This window comes from Trachurus trachurus (assembly GCF_905171665.1).
Source record: "Trachurus trachurus genome assembly, chromosome: 4".
In the NCBI taxonomy this organism is placed as follows: domain Eukaryota; kingdom Metazoa; phylum Chordata; class Actinopteri; order Carangiformes; family Carangidae; genus Trachurus; species Trachurus trachurus.
The window spans coordinates 11,421,900-11,436,889 of record NC_139898.1 but is presented as its reverse complement, the minus strand read 5'-3'; the positions used below and the strand labels follow the sequence as shown (position 1 = coordinate 11,436,889).

General features: G+C 39.5%; 1 protein-coding gene across 1 annotated transcript in view; it reads right to left on the bottom strand.

Moving 5' to 3' along the window:
- Positions 1-14,990, bottom strand: part of naaladl2 (N-acetylated alpha-linked acidic dipeptidase like 2) — a gene marked incomplete at both ends in the record, with an annotated part of 363,400 nt that overhangs the window by 19,185 nt on the left and 329,225 nt on the right. The window contains one exon of the mRNA XM_083970485.1: positions 2,122-2,320. Within this exon, the coding sequence (XP_083826611.1) occupies positions 2,122-2,320 (199 nt within the window). The remainder of the gene's footprint in view (positions 1-2,121; positions 2,321-14,990) is intronic.

Genomic DNA, 14,990 nt, shown 5'->3' with positions numbered 1-14,990 from the left:
TGTGTGTTGGGGCGGGGGGGGGACAGCAGTGCATGTGAAATTGGGGTCACGACTCAAAAAGGTTGAGAACCACTGCTCTAACACACCCTACAGTTTGACTCTTTATTCTTCTAGTAAACGGGCACCGTAGCATGACTAGTTATAGGGGTTGTTTGCGGAGCTCTGCCCGGTGCTGATCGCCGCGGGTCAGCTTGGAAAGGCTGGTGGACTCATGGCTAGAGTTTGCGTCTTTCTTTTCTTTTTGCCACCGGCTTTCCTGTTTTGTGTACATTATGAAAAGGCCAAGACGACACGCTGCTGATGCTCCATTATGTTTTTGGGGCAGTTGCCCGTGGTCCTCCTCCTCCGGTTGCCAGGTAACCGGTCAATTTGTTCCGATACATGTGTCGGTTGCGTTCTCACTACAAACGAACCGCTCCAGGGCTCGGATGGAAATGAGCCGAGACCGCCTCTCCCAAGCGATCTCGGCCCGCTTGTTTTGTTCCGCATCGAGCGCGATTGCTGTGTTCACATCTGACCAAACGAACCGATATATGACGTAAACGCTCCCTGTTTCGGAACAAATGGTCAGGTGTGAAAACGCCCTAAAATAACTTCATCAACTAACCTGCATCCTTCCAACTGAAACAGCAGTGGTAGCTCAGAGCCAATGAAATACTGCTGCTCTGCCCCCAAAATCACAGCAGTGTGTAAATTATTTCCTTTTTGTTTTTTCTTTTCCTTTTGTCTGAAGGAATAAATCTGCATTCACTGCAAAGCTTAAGTTTTGTGTTCCATTATTGCTGTTAGACTCGTAGAACAAGTAAAAAAAAAAAAAAGATGTGGTCCACTCAATACAAGATACATGGTGAACGTGGGATTTAAATCATGGGCAACACTACATGTGTGAAAGTTATTAGCAGAGGAGGTCAAAGCAGGGAAAATGATGTGTTTCTTCTTTTTTCTGAAGGGAGGGTGGAGTAAATATGTACCAGAGGCGATTCCTCTAAGACTGCAAGGGAATCTCTGCTTCCTCTAAAATGTCATAAAATAAATGGTCAAATATGAACTGTCATGTTTACAGTTCATTGACTACAAAAAGTGTTAGAACACGTTCAACTCTGAGATGAGTTTGTTCAGAATCAGCTACTTCTCCCATAGCATCACAATGCATTAAACCTGTTGAAGCTCAGTGTCTATGGACTTCAATGGGGCAGCATAGAATTTTTTTTTCTTTCTTTTTACTGAAAAAAATCTTAAATCTTAAAATAAGCATCATGGCTACCATCTCTACTGTAGTTTCTCCTGTGTGTGTTTTCTTTATCAGTGCTTTATTACACAGTTTTTTTTTCTAGCTTTCTAGCTGACCACAGCAGAAATACAGCACATGAAAAGCATTTCAACTTCAGGGATGTGAACACAATTCAGGGACACACAAGAGGGATTTAGTGTAGAGTGTGGTGAGACAGGTGATACTACTGAGAAATAGGTCTTATACTGTAGAAGCTGTTAGCATTACATTCACTTCCATATTACATAGTATTATACACTAGATGTACACTCAATAACTTTACAACCTCCGCATGTAATGACAGATGACACTAAGACCCAACATTAATGTGTGTACAGAATGTGACAAGAGTTGTTTGTTTCTTTTATACAAACGCACACCAGGGCACACATAGTCACACACAAGCATGCTGCAAACACAACACACATTCCCACCGAGGGATTTATTTCAGTCCGCTGATGGCAGTGGCAGTAACGCATTAAGAAGCATAGCAGTGGCAGGGAGGAGGAAAGACTGCCAGCACTCAAACACGGTTGTTGACAAATGATGAATGGTGTAGAGTTTCAATTTAAATCCTTTTTAATGATAACTAGGATGGAGAATAGGACCAATTATTGCACCAGAAAGCGATGCAGAAAAGAAGGAACTGCTGACACATACAACAAACTAATCACAAACGAATTGCTGGACGTAACTGAAGTATGTTGGATTCTGGAGAGGATGAGTTTATGGAACGTGAGGAAAGACATTTCAATATTTTCCACTGAAAGAGGGAGGGGTGACAGTACACCCACTACCTCCTTCTACACGACAACACCATAGCAACTGTGAAACAGTAGCTTCTCTCCTACCTGTACACTCCAGATGGTGTCTGTGGGATGATGAAGCTCTTCTCCAGGTCACGGAGCACATCGTTGAGCATTCGCACGTGGGAAGGGTCCCGCTCCTTAGGGTCATTGGCAGGACGCATAGTCTCTGACTGGAAGAAAGCTGCGTGGTCTCTCAACGATGCTGCTGAGGACAGCAGGGATGGAGACACCACGCTTTTATCTAGACACATACAGTATGTGGAGAAAGGACAAAGTAACAGAAACAACAGATGAAGACACGGATGTTAACTCATCAGGTATGTAAATGTCTGTGCCAGCTGAATTACGTACATAAGTGAGCACTGGGTGAATCAACTACATGCAAGAAAATGCAGTCACACTGGAAGGAGGAAGTGAAGGTGTCATGCTGAAAAATCATTGTAGTTAAAATTGTACAATGAACTAAGGGACCTGACAAATCATTTACAAAAACAAACAAACAAACAAAAAAACATGAATAATGTTTTCTAATGTGTGAAAAGAAAGAAAGAAAGAAAGAAAGAAAGAAAGAAAGAAAGAAAGAAAGAAAGAAAGAAAGAAAGAAAGAAAGAAAGAAAAAAGCCATGATAGGAACTTTTCAAGTAGTCACTTGTGGACCACCAACATTTTTGAGATGATTGAGTGGGCCATGAGTCAGAAAAGGTAGGAATTCATGAAAAAAGAAAAAGAAAAAAAGAAAAAAACCATACCCGTCATTAATCAATACTTTTTGAAATATACAGTACATTATTCAATAGATCTGCACATGCAAGCACTGTTTCTGTACACAAACACATTTGAACAAGAAACCATGGTGAAAATAATTTAAAACTTTTCTCTCCCATGTCTCTCTTTAAACCCCTAAAGCACCGTCCACTCAATAAACAAAATTAAACAGACCCCGTCCTCCATTTTCACTTGTAGCTACAGTACTGATCAGTTTATTCCAACAATTCTATCCTCATTAGCTTGTCAACACAAAGCTGGCTTGTTTTACAGTGCTCCTGGCACTGCAAATCAATTACCTTGTACTTACAGTTAATTGGCTTGTATTCTTAGCTCTATTAAATTATATCTGGCTGAATCCACTGGGCTTGTCTTGGATAATATGTTATTGTCTGCATGAAAACAATGGTTCACGTTCAGGTGTCCAAGCAATTACATGAGCTCCATAATACCACTGTTCACCATTACTGCAATTCTACAGGTCAGAAGTTGTTAACGCAGCTGGACAAAACTAACAAATCCATCCATCTGTGACAACATTACGTAATATGTTTTAAAAAGAGCAGAACATTTTGATGTGCTGCTAACGTCTCCGACTGTTGTACTCTCCTTTCCAATTTCTGCATTGTTGTGTCTAAATCAGAATGACTGCCAGAATAAATATAACATTCATTTACATATCTAGAGTGTGATGTATCCTAAACAAACATGTCCTGGAAGTGAGAACTCTATAAACTAGTTTATTGAATGTTTTAATTATTTAAATTATTCAATTCATGTGCATACAGAATAGCATGATTATTTGGTATTAACTGGTATTAGTCCATTTGTGTATTTCTCTCTCTCCTACAGCTTTTCATCATACAGACTATAACAGATGTGAGTGTGAACGTGATCCAAACTGCCATGCACACATAGTGCAGATCAAACCTGCACATAATACTGGGTTTTGGAGAGTTATTTGGTGACAAGGTTGATTGCTTTGAACGTGATTTTCATCGGGACAAAAGAATTTCATCCTAACATGGTAAATTCAGTAAGAAAGAACAATGGATGAGAGACATGAAGGTCTGGTGTTCCTGACCTTGTTCACAGGAGGTACGGTACAGCATGTACAGTATAGACACTTTAGAAAATGATGGGGATGTGCTGTGAAAGATTTATGTGCACAGAAATTACAGCTGCATGTCTTTGCTTCCATTGTTTGGTTTTGAGAATATGAAGAATTTTCTGAATTGGATCATTGCCCGTTAATGAGCAGTTTTTATACTCTAATCAAAAGAGACTATAAACTAATAACTTTCAATATAACGAGTCTTAATCAACAGACTTTCCAATGTGTTTGTGTGTGTCTGTGGATCAGAGTGTGTCTCTGTGTTGGGAACAGAGTGTGACTCATCGGAGAGGAAAGGGGAAGACAGTGGGGACAAAAATAGACAAAGAGAACTGTTCTCTCTTACAAATTTAAATGGCTCTGCTGCTTGCAGCCAGCTGGGACTCATGAAATATTGTTTGATTGTTGTAATCCATCACATCTTTTGACACTCAGGGACCTTTTTGGATGTGTTTGTAATTGGGTGTGCAGTTGGGACTTGGCCTCTTGCGATAGCAGTCAGAAAAGAGAGAGAAAAACAAAAGAGCTTCAGAGTGACAGAGTGATTCAATGGAATAACGTCTTTAGTTTCTATGCAAACCAACATCTACAGATGCTTATAAATGTTGAGGGGTTGAGTATCATGTGGATTTAATTCATTCTCATTCGTCATTGAGGTTGATATACCACTGAATCCTGGCTCATATTGTGTTTGTGTAAGAAAACAGACATGACTTATACATGGCTTTTTCTTGATTTAAATATATAATTGTAGAAAAATAAAAACATTACAATGTCTCTTTTGCACACCTTGAAAGTTCAACTGTACTTGAAGTAAAGTGAAACAAGTGTGACATTTGAAGATATACCTCCTTTCATAAATATTCTTTTCTGTCAGATTTATAAGACTGTGCACACACACATACTCACAAACACACACAGCAGTGCTATTTTCACCCTCAAAATTCATTCAAATATGAAACAAGGCATTCACATAACTATTGCATCCATTTTCATTTTCGCTCTTCCTGAACATTGTTGTCTTCAAGTTGCACAAGAAATCAATGTATAAACCAAGCTGACATTGTGACATTTCTCTAACATGTACAGGCCTCATTTTGACTCCCCCAGTCATAGATGTCATACCTGTATATGGATGTAGATGCACATTTAATCAACCTGTTAGCATACGAGTATATATACAGTATATGTATGTACATATGTATTTATACCTCTCCTCCCACTCGTCTTTTAGAAGACCTATTCAGCCTCTTGCACCGAAAGATCGTCAATCTGTTCCAGAGCTGTCATTCTTACACCTGGCCATTATGCACAGCTCTGCTATTAATAGCACATGTAGAATCAATAATTCATTAATCAGAGGACACATCTGTATATTGTCAGTCATGGCACATGTACTGTACATCACAAGGTACTTAATAGCCAATATATCACAGTGAAATGGTGAAAAAAACAAAATGCAAAAAGAGTAAATTTAAGGAAATATAAAAGTGAGCATGGCGGTTAATACAATTTGTAACATGCAGATAGGTATGTAGACTTTGTTGTTGTTTGTCATTGTTTATTCCTGGGAAACGACAAGTGCATGGCATTATCATTTTGTGATATGTAATGGTAATATTGTTCTATTACCATGTGGCAGATACTTGGACATTTCATTTTATCATGGGACAAACACACATACAAAGGGAAACACAAAGGGACCAAGTGAGGATAAAGATTCTGATCCTTGCAGTAATCATCCAATGCTAACTATATTTCATTTAGTAACAAGGACACTTTTCTATGAGGGGCCGTACAAGACATAATTTATACTGGCATTCTCACACACACATTCTCCATATTCTCACTCTCACACACATTCCTCTCACATACATATATTCTCACTCTTAAGGCCCTTTCACACCGGAGACGTTTTTTCCGGAGTCAAGTCGATTTTTCTGAGCTTTCGCCCGGCGAATAAACGCATCAACTAATCATGTAACATGAAAAGGAGGTACGTCACAACCCCCACGTCACAACACCATGACAACAATGTAAACAACCTGTGTCTCTCACCAAAGACGGTTTAGAAATAGCAATAGAGTGTGTTTGCTCGCACCACCTTCTCACCATCTCTTTTTATATACAGTCTATGTTCACCACCTTGTCTTGTTTGACAAGGGACACAAACTTTAAATATGAAGGACAGTGATCAGATATTGATCAGACAGTGATCAGATATTAATCAGTGATCAGACAGTGAACTGCTGTGTAAAGTTGGTAACAAGACAACAGTGGCATAGCAAATATGGGAGGGATAATTAACGAGTAGTTGTGTTAAATGGATTTAAGACATGACGTGGAGGTGAAGAACCACCTGTCGCAAAGTGAAACTTTGGAATATAACTGTCGCATCTGTCGCATATTTGTGACGCTGCCGATATGAATGGTCGATGTGAATGGTTTTGTGTCGTTTATTTGTTACGTCCACGGTGTGAAAGGGCCTTTACACACATAGAGAAGCAGTATAAGGCTGAACCAGAGACCCCCACCCATTTGTGTCCATCGGTGAATAAGCATGGAGTGATCTACTGTATTGGACTAACAGCTGGAAGGAGGTTATTTGTTATTTGAAGAGGAGGCAGCATCTGAGTCCTTGGGCCGGTTGATAACAATTGCTAAAGAAAGAGATACACAATGAAATAGGACCAATGATGATGATGGTGCTTGTCATGACATCGCTGCATTAGCAAGCCTCCCTGAACAATATGCAGCACCACAACTGAGTTTCCAAGCCTCTACAAAAAAACCTGAAGAGGAAATACAGTAGAAAGGCTGCAGCAGCAACCTAGCAATATGTTGTTGCCACAACCAGCTACCTCAATAGCCACCCAGCCACATATATGGAGAAAGAGGTAAGATATTTGGAGTTTGAGCTCTGACTGCAAAATGGTCCATGTACTCGGAGCAGAAAATCTAAAAGCTTTCTTCCCCATTTCTGTTCTCACCTTAGGAACAGTAAAATGACAAAAGTCCTGAGAGCGGAGACTGTAGGCCCTATTATTCAAGATCAAGATTGCCCCATATTTAAGTCATATTCAAACTTGATCCACCAAATTGACATGGGATTAAGGAAAAACCACAGTGACGCAGAGATGATTTAAACGGTGGTAAAAGCCATTGACACAGGCTTGAATTTACGCGATATGTAGGAAATCCAAGTCCAATCTCACCCTTTCCTAACTGCGCACCATTTTAAAGGGCCATTACAAAGAAGATGGCTCCACTGATTTGTACCATCGCCTGATAAACATCACTCAGGACAGTAATTGCCCTAGAACTTCCTTTTTAGGGCAAAAGAGCTGAAGTAGAGACTCTTAGTTGCATCAAGAGAACCCAGTGCAGATGAACAGTATAGCCCTGAATCGGTACAAAATAACTTTCTTAGGGCTGTTGGGACAGGACTCATTAGTGACAATGTAAAATGACAGCTCAAAACTAACTTGGATGATGTAACTGTCACTGAGGATGTGTTGATTGCAAAGACAAAATCTGGAGGCCACAGTGTGAGCAAATGGGCATCCTCTGCATCCACAAACTATGTGAACTTGTTAGTTATGTGTAATAAAAGCTAAAGTTTCTACTTATTGTTCTATTCAGACCTCATCACTTGAGGGAACGCTCAGTTGTGTGGGAAGTTGACATCTTGCTTTGATGTTATGGCAAATGCAACATGTTGGGAGCTCCAGGGACTGATGTGGGCTTCATGACACAGTGACCAAAGAGTTGGCTTGGAGTTTGTCCTGACAGACTTTCAGTTGTTAAGAAACAAAATGCCCTATTCTGATAAAGCCACGACTGAACAAAGACAGGTAGAAAATCCCCAAATCTAGGTGTCAAAAGCTTGTCATATCATGCACAAGAAGACGCAAGGCTGTCAGGTGATGTGACTACGCACTGAGTAAAGGGTCTGAATGCTTAATGTCACTGTGACATATCAGTTTTCTCCTCTTTGATAAATGTAATTTTCTTTTGTCATCTTTGCTTTGTCATCATTGGGTAATGTGTGTCGACTGATGGGTCAAGAAATGTAGAAATAATCCCTTCATATATATATCCCATTCACTTTATTTATTTATACTAGTAATTCCCAGCACTGACAGTAGCCTGTTTTACCTTTCTGTGGTAGTGCTGTTGAGGACCAAAGGCAGCCCTGCTACTGAGCTCTATCACTACAGTAAATTAATGGAGATTTATGTCAGATCAGAAAAGACCACAGGCAGTTTTATATGAAAAGAGAAAAGAAAGGAGAATTGTGATTAAAAAAGTTGAACAAAAGGTTTTGGGGGTTTCAATTAGCTCTGGTTGTTTGATCTGAGTCCCCTCCATGACTGCCAGTTATGAATACTGCAGTGCTTCATGCTGGCTGTGAAGAATCCATTAAATATCACTGGTCCTCTGCCGCAGGGGGCTGCTATAACACCCAGACCAGACACACACGCACTCTCACACACATAAGTATTTCTGCTCATACACCCACAGACATAGCCATTCCCCAAAATATACTCGCAGTAATCTTTGAATAGACCTCAGAATTACATGTGTCACGCATACATACACACATGCACATCATGTCCTCTCACTTATCGCTTATCCACATTCACACTGTACTGGCACATTCATGATCACATCCACTTTCTGCTCAACACACACACACACATATTCTTCTGCAAATATGGGAGACAAAGCTCCTTTCAGCAGCTGCAGTTATTTCCTTGACTTTGCCTTGTGTCTTGAACCTCTGTCACATCTGACCAGTGAAACATATTTATATGGAAATCTGTTGTTTGAGAGGTCGGCTGCTACCAGCTAGCCAACCTTTATTTAGTATTCAACAGTTTAGAACCGGCGGCACCTCTGAACAGTATTTGCACAGTCAGTGTGCATGGCTTTTGCCTCTATGTTCAAGGGGTGTGTATGGGGCTCAAACACAAAGGTAACTAATTTAGGTCACTGTGACTACAAGGTTAAAAGTGGCTTGCGTTGACTCCAAAGTCTGAATAATTAATGGTTGTCCTTATCATCCTATTTTGAAAATGTATGAGCACAGAATAACAAGAGTAATATCTCACAGTAAGTAGACATGTGAGCGTTGGCTCAGACTGGCTTCCTCTCTGTATAGACAGTGGTATAGCTAATGGATTAATTTTGACTCATATTAACCTAGAATAACCCATCTGGATACACAATCACATAAGGATTTTAATTGAGGCCATTAAGATTTCTGAGAAAAATAAAAACCATAAGGCTCTACAACATAACCCTAAATAATAAAAGACTCCTAATGCATTTTCTGTAAAACTGGGCTCACCACAAACTCTGGTCTAGACGCAACTGTTTGAAAAATGTTTTGTTTTTCTTCTGGTTTTTAAATGTCTTTTCTCTGAGCTTCTTTTCCCTCTTTGTTATTCTTGTAAAGAGTTACGTCTGCTGGGGAGGCAGACGTGAGGGAGCTGATGGCCACACAGAACCACAGGGGGCTGCATAGCCTGCTCTACTGGGCTGATCACCACACGCAGCACTATCGATCTCTCTCCATCTTGCTCTCTTTTGCTTCCCGTCCCTCTCTTGCCCTCTTTCTGTATTACCTTTTTTTCACATTGAACCACTGGCCCATATGCCTCCGAGCTGTCATGTAAAGTTGTTGTTGAATTGAAGTCGTAAATGTGCTCACAGTTGTCTTCAGAGATGCCTCAAACAACCTGATCTATGTAGAAAATGGGTGTGTTTACTGACCCTGTCACTGTCGCTTTCTGTTTGCAGGATGTTGTTACAAGTGCATTACCAAATCTGGCAGCAAATGTAAATATGTCCCACTTAGTAGTTCACTGTCTATAGTAGTAACAGAGTCACTCAGTCAACCAGGTGTATAAAAAATGATTTTAGGATGGGAACTTGACTCCATCCTGAGCCGCTGTCACAAGCCAGCAGATTGCTATAATTTTGCAGGCTAATGTGCCAACAGGCTGACGCAACAGGTACCAGACTACATTAATTTGGTCACTATGTTCATTTGGGATGAAAATTATCCAGATTACAAAATACAACATTTTGTTGCTAACTAATAAATATTATAATAGAAGTCTTTGTTGTTGCACACACACTTTTTTGCACAATTTGGCGAATTGTGGCAAAACTTTACACACATGCCAAACGAGAGGGAACACTTGGAGCCGAACACATTGTTCAATGGCAGAATGAAACAGTTAAGTCAAAACCTGATAAATGCATCTTTCCAATTAGTACTATTATTACTATTACTAGCACTATTATTATTGTTGTTGTTAGTCTTAATTATCCCAGAGGGGCAGTTTGAATAGCGAAAGTAGTGATGCAGACAGCACACATCCCAAAATAAACAATGAGAACAGACATACATTATTAAATATAATTTTTGTAGAGTGTAATGTGCTATAAAAAAAAAAAAACTAAACAGCACAGCACCACCAACAAAAATGACCTAAATCTTGTCATTATCTGTGGGAACAAATGATCTCAAACATCTATTTGACTTGTCCTTCCTACAGAAGATGGACCTTCCTACACATGAAGGAGAGTCTAAGGGTGACTCAAGGTGCACTAGAATGGGTTTTTGGCTTCTGAGTGGCTCTTGTATTTCATTTTGATTTTGTCACACAACGCAAAACCAAATTCAGAAACAAGCTTATTTAGCCAAAACAGGTTTTTACAGCACAACATAATTTACATTTACATGGTACTGTGAATACGGCATAACATAGTCATGAACAATGACGGGGCTGGGTTGGGACAGACACCAACCCCAGGATGTGGGGCACTAGTGCCTGGGTCACATACTGCTCTGTCTGAATGTATGCATTAGTAACACCTCAGAATCTACTGCCATAGCTTCACAGCACAGTGATGCTTGCACATATTCATAGAAGGCCACTGTCAGGCCATGACTTACATTAGGACGTGGTTCACCAAAGTGACCCTAATGTCATATGAAATATGTGTCTGCCTGTTGCCTTGTCGTCTCTGCTCTTGTCATCCTCCTCCTCCTCCTCTCTCTTCTCCTCATACACAAGGTTAAAAGCAGTTTTACATTTTTGCTGGCACTAAAACCACAACCTTTATCAATTCTATTGTTCACCTCTCCTGAGCTTCATGCATCCTGGTCTAAAAAAAAAAGCTTTAGAAAATAATATTTCAATAACTGTGTGGAGTAGAAAGACAAAAGAAACAATTGACACCGTGTATGGAAAATATTTGTTTAAATGGATAAAAAATAAATGGTCAATACATTTATTTGAATGACCAAACTTTCTAAATCCTCACAACTAGATTTACATAGAACTGCTAAATTGAACTGTCTTGTCTTTGGATTTTCTGACACATAAAAGAAAGACCAGATGATATGAAGTAGTCATGAGGTGTGTGGTCTGGTTGTGAAAAAAGTCGCAGAGATGAAGATGTGCATGCACTGTCACGTAGCGGTGCTGACTTGGAGAGTAATTCCTGATCATCACCTCGCACATGGCTTGTCTGAGCTGCTATCTGTGTTGTTGGAATAAGATTGAACGTTACGAAACAACACAACTTATTCTGCTACGCATTTCACTCAGGAGATTTTGCAATGGTTGTCTGCCTCCTAAACCCCATCACTCATGATATGTGTCAACTGCAGCTTGATGGTGGAAACTTCAACTAACATAAACTAGCGCTGAAAAAAAGGCCATTACACAACACGGATGGTTCAGAACCACATCACACAGCATATGTTTTGTTTTCTGGTGAAAAGTGATCATGACCTTTTTTTAGTACAGCTTTGGCAGTATGCTAATACTGGACTGTACTAGCCTAATCTCACCATTGCTCACCTGAGGTCTACATGAGGTAATAAGGCTCAGACTGCTGCATGTTTTGCACTTCAAAGTACAAGTGTTTTCCAAATGATTGAAACATGTAAAGTATTAAATGAAGTGTCAAATATAAAATAATGTCTTGTATAGTTGTAAACAAATCAAAGTTTTGATGCTTTGATTGTACAATTCACTCTTTTCCATTATAAGCATTATCATTATTATTATTATCATTATTACTATTATTATTGAATGAATTGAATTTCTTTAGGATTCTTGCAATTATAACACGAGAAAATGGAGGTTAAATGTGACTGCTCTCTGAACGTTTCACTCTTTAGACTGCTGAGCAACAATAGAATATTTATTGACTGAGGCACACTCAGAGAGACACGACTGGCAGGCAGCACCACAGCAGGAGCAGTGTGGACACTCACTGTGAGCTGCAGCAACTCAGTAGGTTGTCATCATACACATTTTTTTTTTTTGACACAACACAAAACAACACTGACACATTATCCCCTTGTGAAGTTCTGGTTATTGAAGTAAGTCACAACCAAAACAATGCACTGAAAGATGTTAAAATGTTTTGCAGAGGCAATAGTTCAGGTAAAATTCAGAGTCAGTGGTTTGTCACAATGGGTGAATCCTTTCACACTGCATAGCATAGTAAACTGATCAATTGTTAATATAAAAACTACTGACTAATGCAGCTTTAAATCTGTTTCAGGATCCTACAATCTTATGTCTCTGTGCTGAGGAACATTGAAAGTATTAGTCATATGGTAATTTGCGAGATATTTTGGAATCAGAGACTCATCCTACTTTACCCACACATACTTGTGTCTTTTTATCTTCAAATTATAAGGTGCTATTCTAAAATCTACATGCCAGTTTTTCTTTTTACCCTGCAACAACTGCCATTAACTAAACCGCACGCAATCCTAACACACTAGAAATTATTTATCGTGCCTCACTATCTGTTACCACACACACACATCAAACAGTATTCATTTCACTGTCCTATTCCTCCTCCTCTTCTTTTTCTCCATCTGCTTCCCCTGTATTTTTAACCAGGAGGAGATAAAAGCTCTCTCCCACCTGTTTTCTTTCTAACAGAAGCTGTTCTTTATAAAGCATTAAGAGTATCCGCACGCTTCACATAGTCAAATTTATAACTTTAAGACGTTTATAATGCCACCTGGAATTAAATTTAATACCAATTTAATAACCACAATAAAGAACCCAAAATCTGTCACAAGCAGCCTCTTTCTGATTACACACAGCTGATGGGAACAGTAAAACTAAATGTAAGCATAAGGAAAATGGCACTGGGGGATGAACTGAAGGGATGTGGTGTCCAATTGTGTATTATAAAGCTCAGGTAATTAAAATAAAGCCTGTTCCCTCATGACCTCATTTCATAACGCAAGGCCAAATGTGAAAGCCACACTAATCTGGTCCCATTCACAACTTTTGTTGAAACCACTCAACTCAGGACTTCCTATTTGTTTTATTTTGTAAACATAAAGCCATAATGTTATATCCTGCAAATACATTCAGATATATAGATTATTTCAGAGGCTTTAAAAACCAATGGATGACATCACAGTCACTTTGATACAGTAATCATGCTAGCAGAGAAGGATGCTCAGCTAGTAGCTACTTTCTTGCAACTTTTGTGCCTATGAAATGAATTAGAATATGATGCTGAGAGTTGTGACTGTTGTGGTCTCACCCAGTTTTAAGAACCAGTAGAGTGAGGAATTTCTAGGAGTCATATAGTACCCTGATCTTCATAAAGGAATCTAGAAAATCAGACCACAGAACCAACAGAAACACTATGGGTATATCATCGTATTTTTAGTCGATGTCTTTTCTTCTCGATGAAATGACAGCCTTATTGTACGGTTCTTCAACTTGGCACTATCCAGCTAAATTGCCAAGAAGGTGTGGCTGCCATAGCTGCCATGCCAATGTGCACATGCATGCAAATTGAACTGATATAGGGGGAGACAGCAGGAGCAGACATAGGGGCACAATGAGGGACAATGTGATGAAGAGACAGACAGAGGCTACGGGCAGGTATAATAATCAGTCATCTCTCTCTTAGGTCATAATCCCTCCATTAGTCTCAGATGGGGAAGCATAACCACTCAATCTAGGCCTTAATGGGACAGTGCTTACATGCTTAGACAGAGCCAGTGAGCTGCTCAGCAACTGCCTTGGTGGTAGAATGAGTGAGACTTGAAGTTGGAGCATTCCTTTTTCTCCATGCTCTGCAGTCTCTGATCTTAGCGTGTAAATGTTTGATAGACATTAGTATAGATGTATTCTATTTAAGCATGAAGAATTAATTCTGTATTTTCTTATAGTAAATCCTCAGCTAATCCGGAACAGACCAACTTAAATACTGAATTCATTAACTATTCATGCATCTCGCTCTATTTGTCAACTCCTGTACTTTTTTCAATTTTTTTCTTGGTGCACAAGAAAAGAACACTGCATTTGTTTTTTTATTCTGAGTTTGCCAGTGAACACAGCATGCAGGCTAAATGTATCAAAGCCACTGTTGTGCATCCTCTTTCAAAGGTCATCTTAATATTCATGCTCTGAGTGTGACTGAATAAGCGGATTTTGGCTCCAAAGGCCTAAGATGTTGAACAGAATGTTAACTGCTGAATATTTGGCCGTGTTCATTTACACAGAGTTCAATTCAGAGCCTGACTAAAGCGTTGCATTCTTCTTACTGCGCTTTGATAAATATGTAAATCATTCATGTAGCTCATACACTGAGGAGCACATTCTTAATTTAACATAGCTTGAACCTCAAGTTGAGGTGGTGCCCCTAAAATACACAATGTCCCAAATTGCACTGTAAGCCTACTGCAGCTAATATCTATACTGTAGTCTACCAAATATGGCACTGAAGGTGATGGTATTGATTGATATTGATATTTGGATTGATATTTATATCCACTGAACTATTGGTGCTTTCCAATTACCTCAGAAATCGGAAGTTGGAGCTGGGAATTATGTCACACCCGAGTTGGCGGTATTCCAGTAACCAAGTCGGAAAACATGGACACCTAGTCCTGTTGTTGTTGTTAGCCGTTGTTAGCTGTTGTTAGCAATACCAGTTGAAAACAACGCATAGAACGGTATTT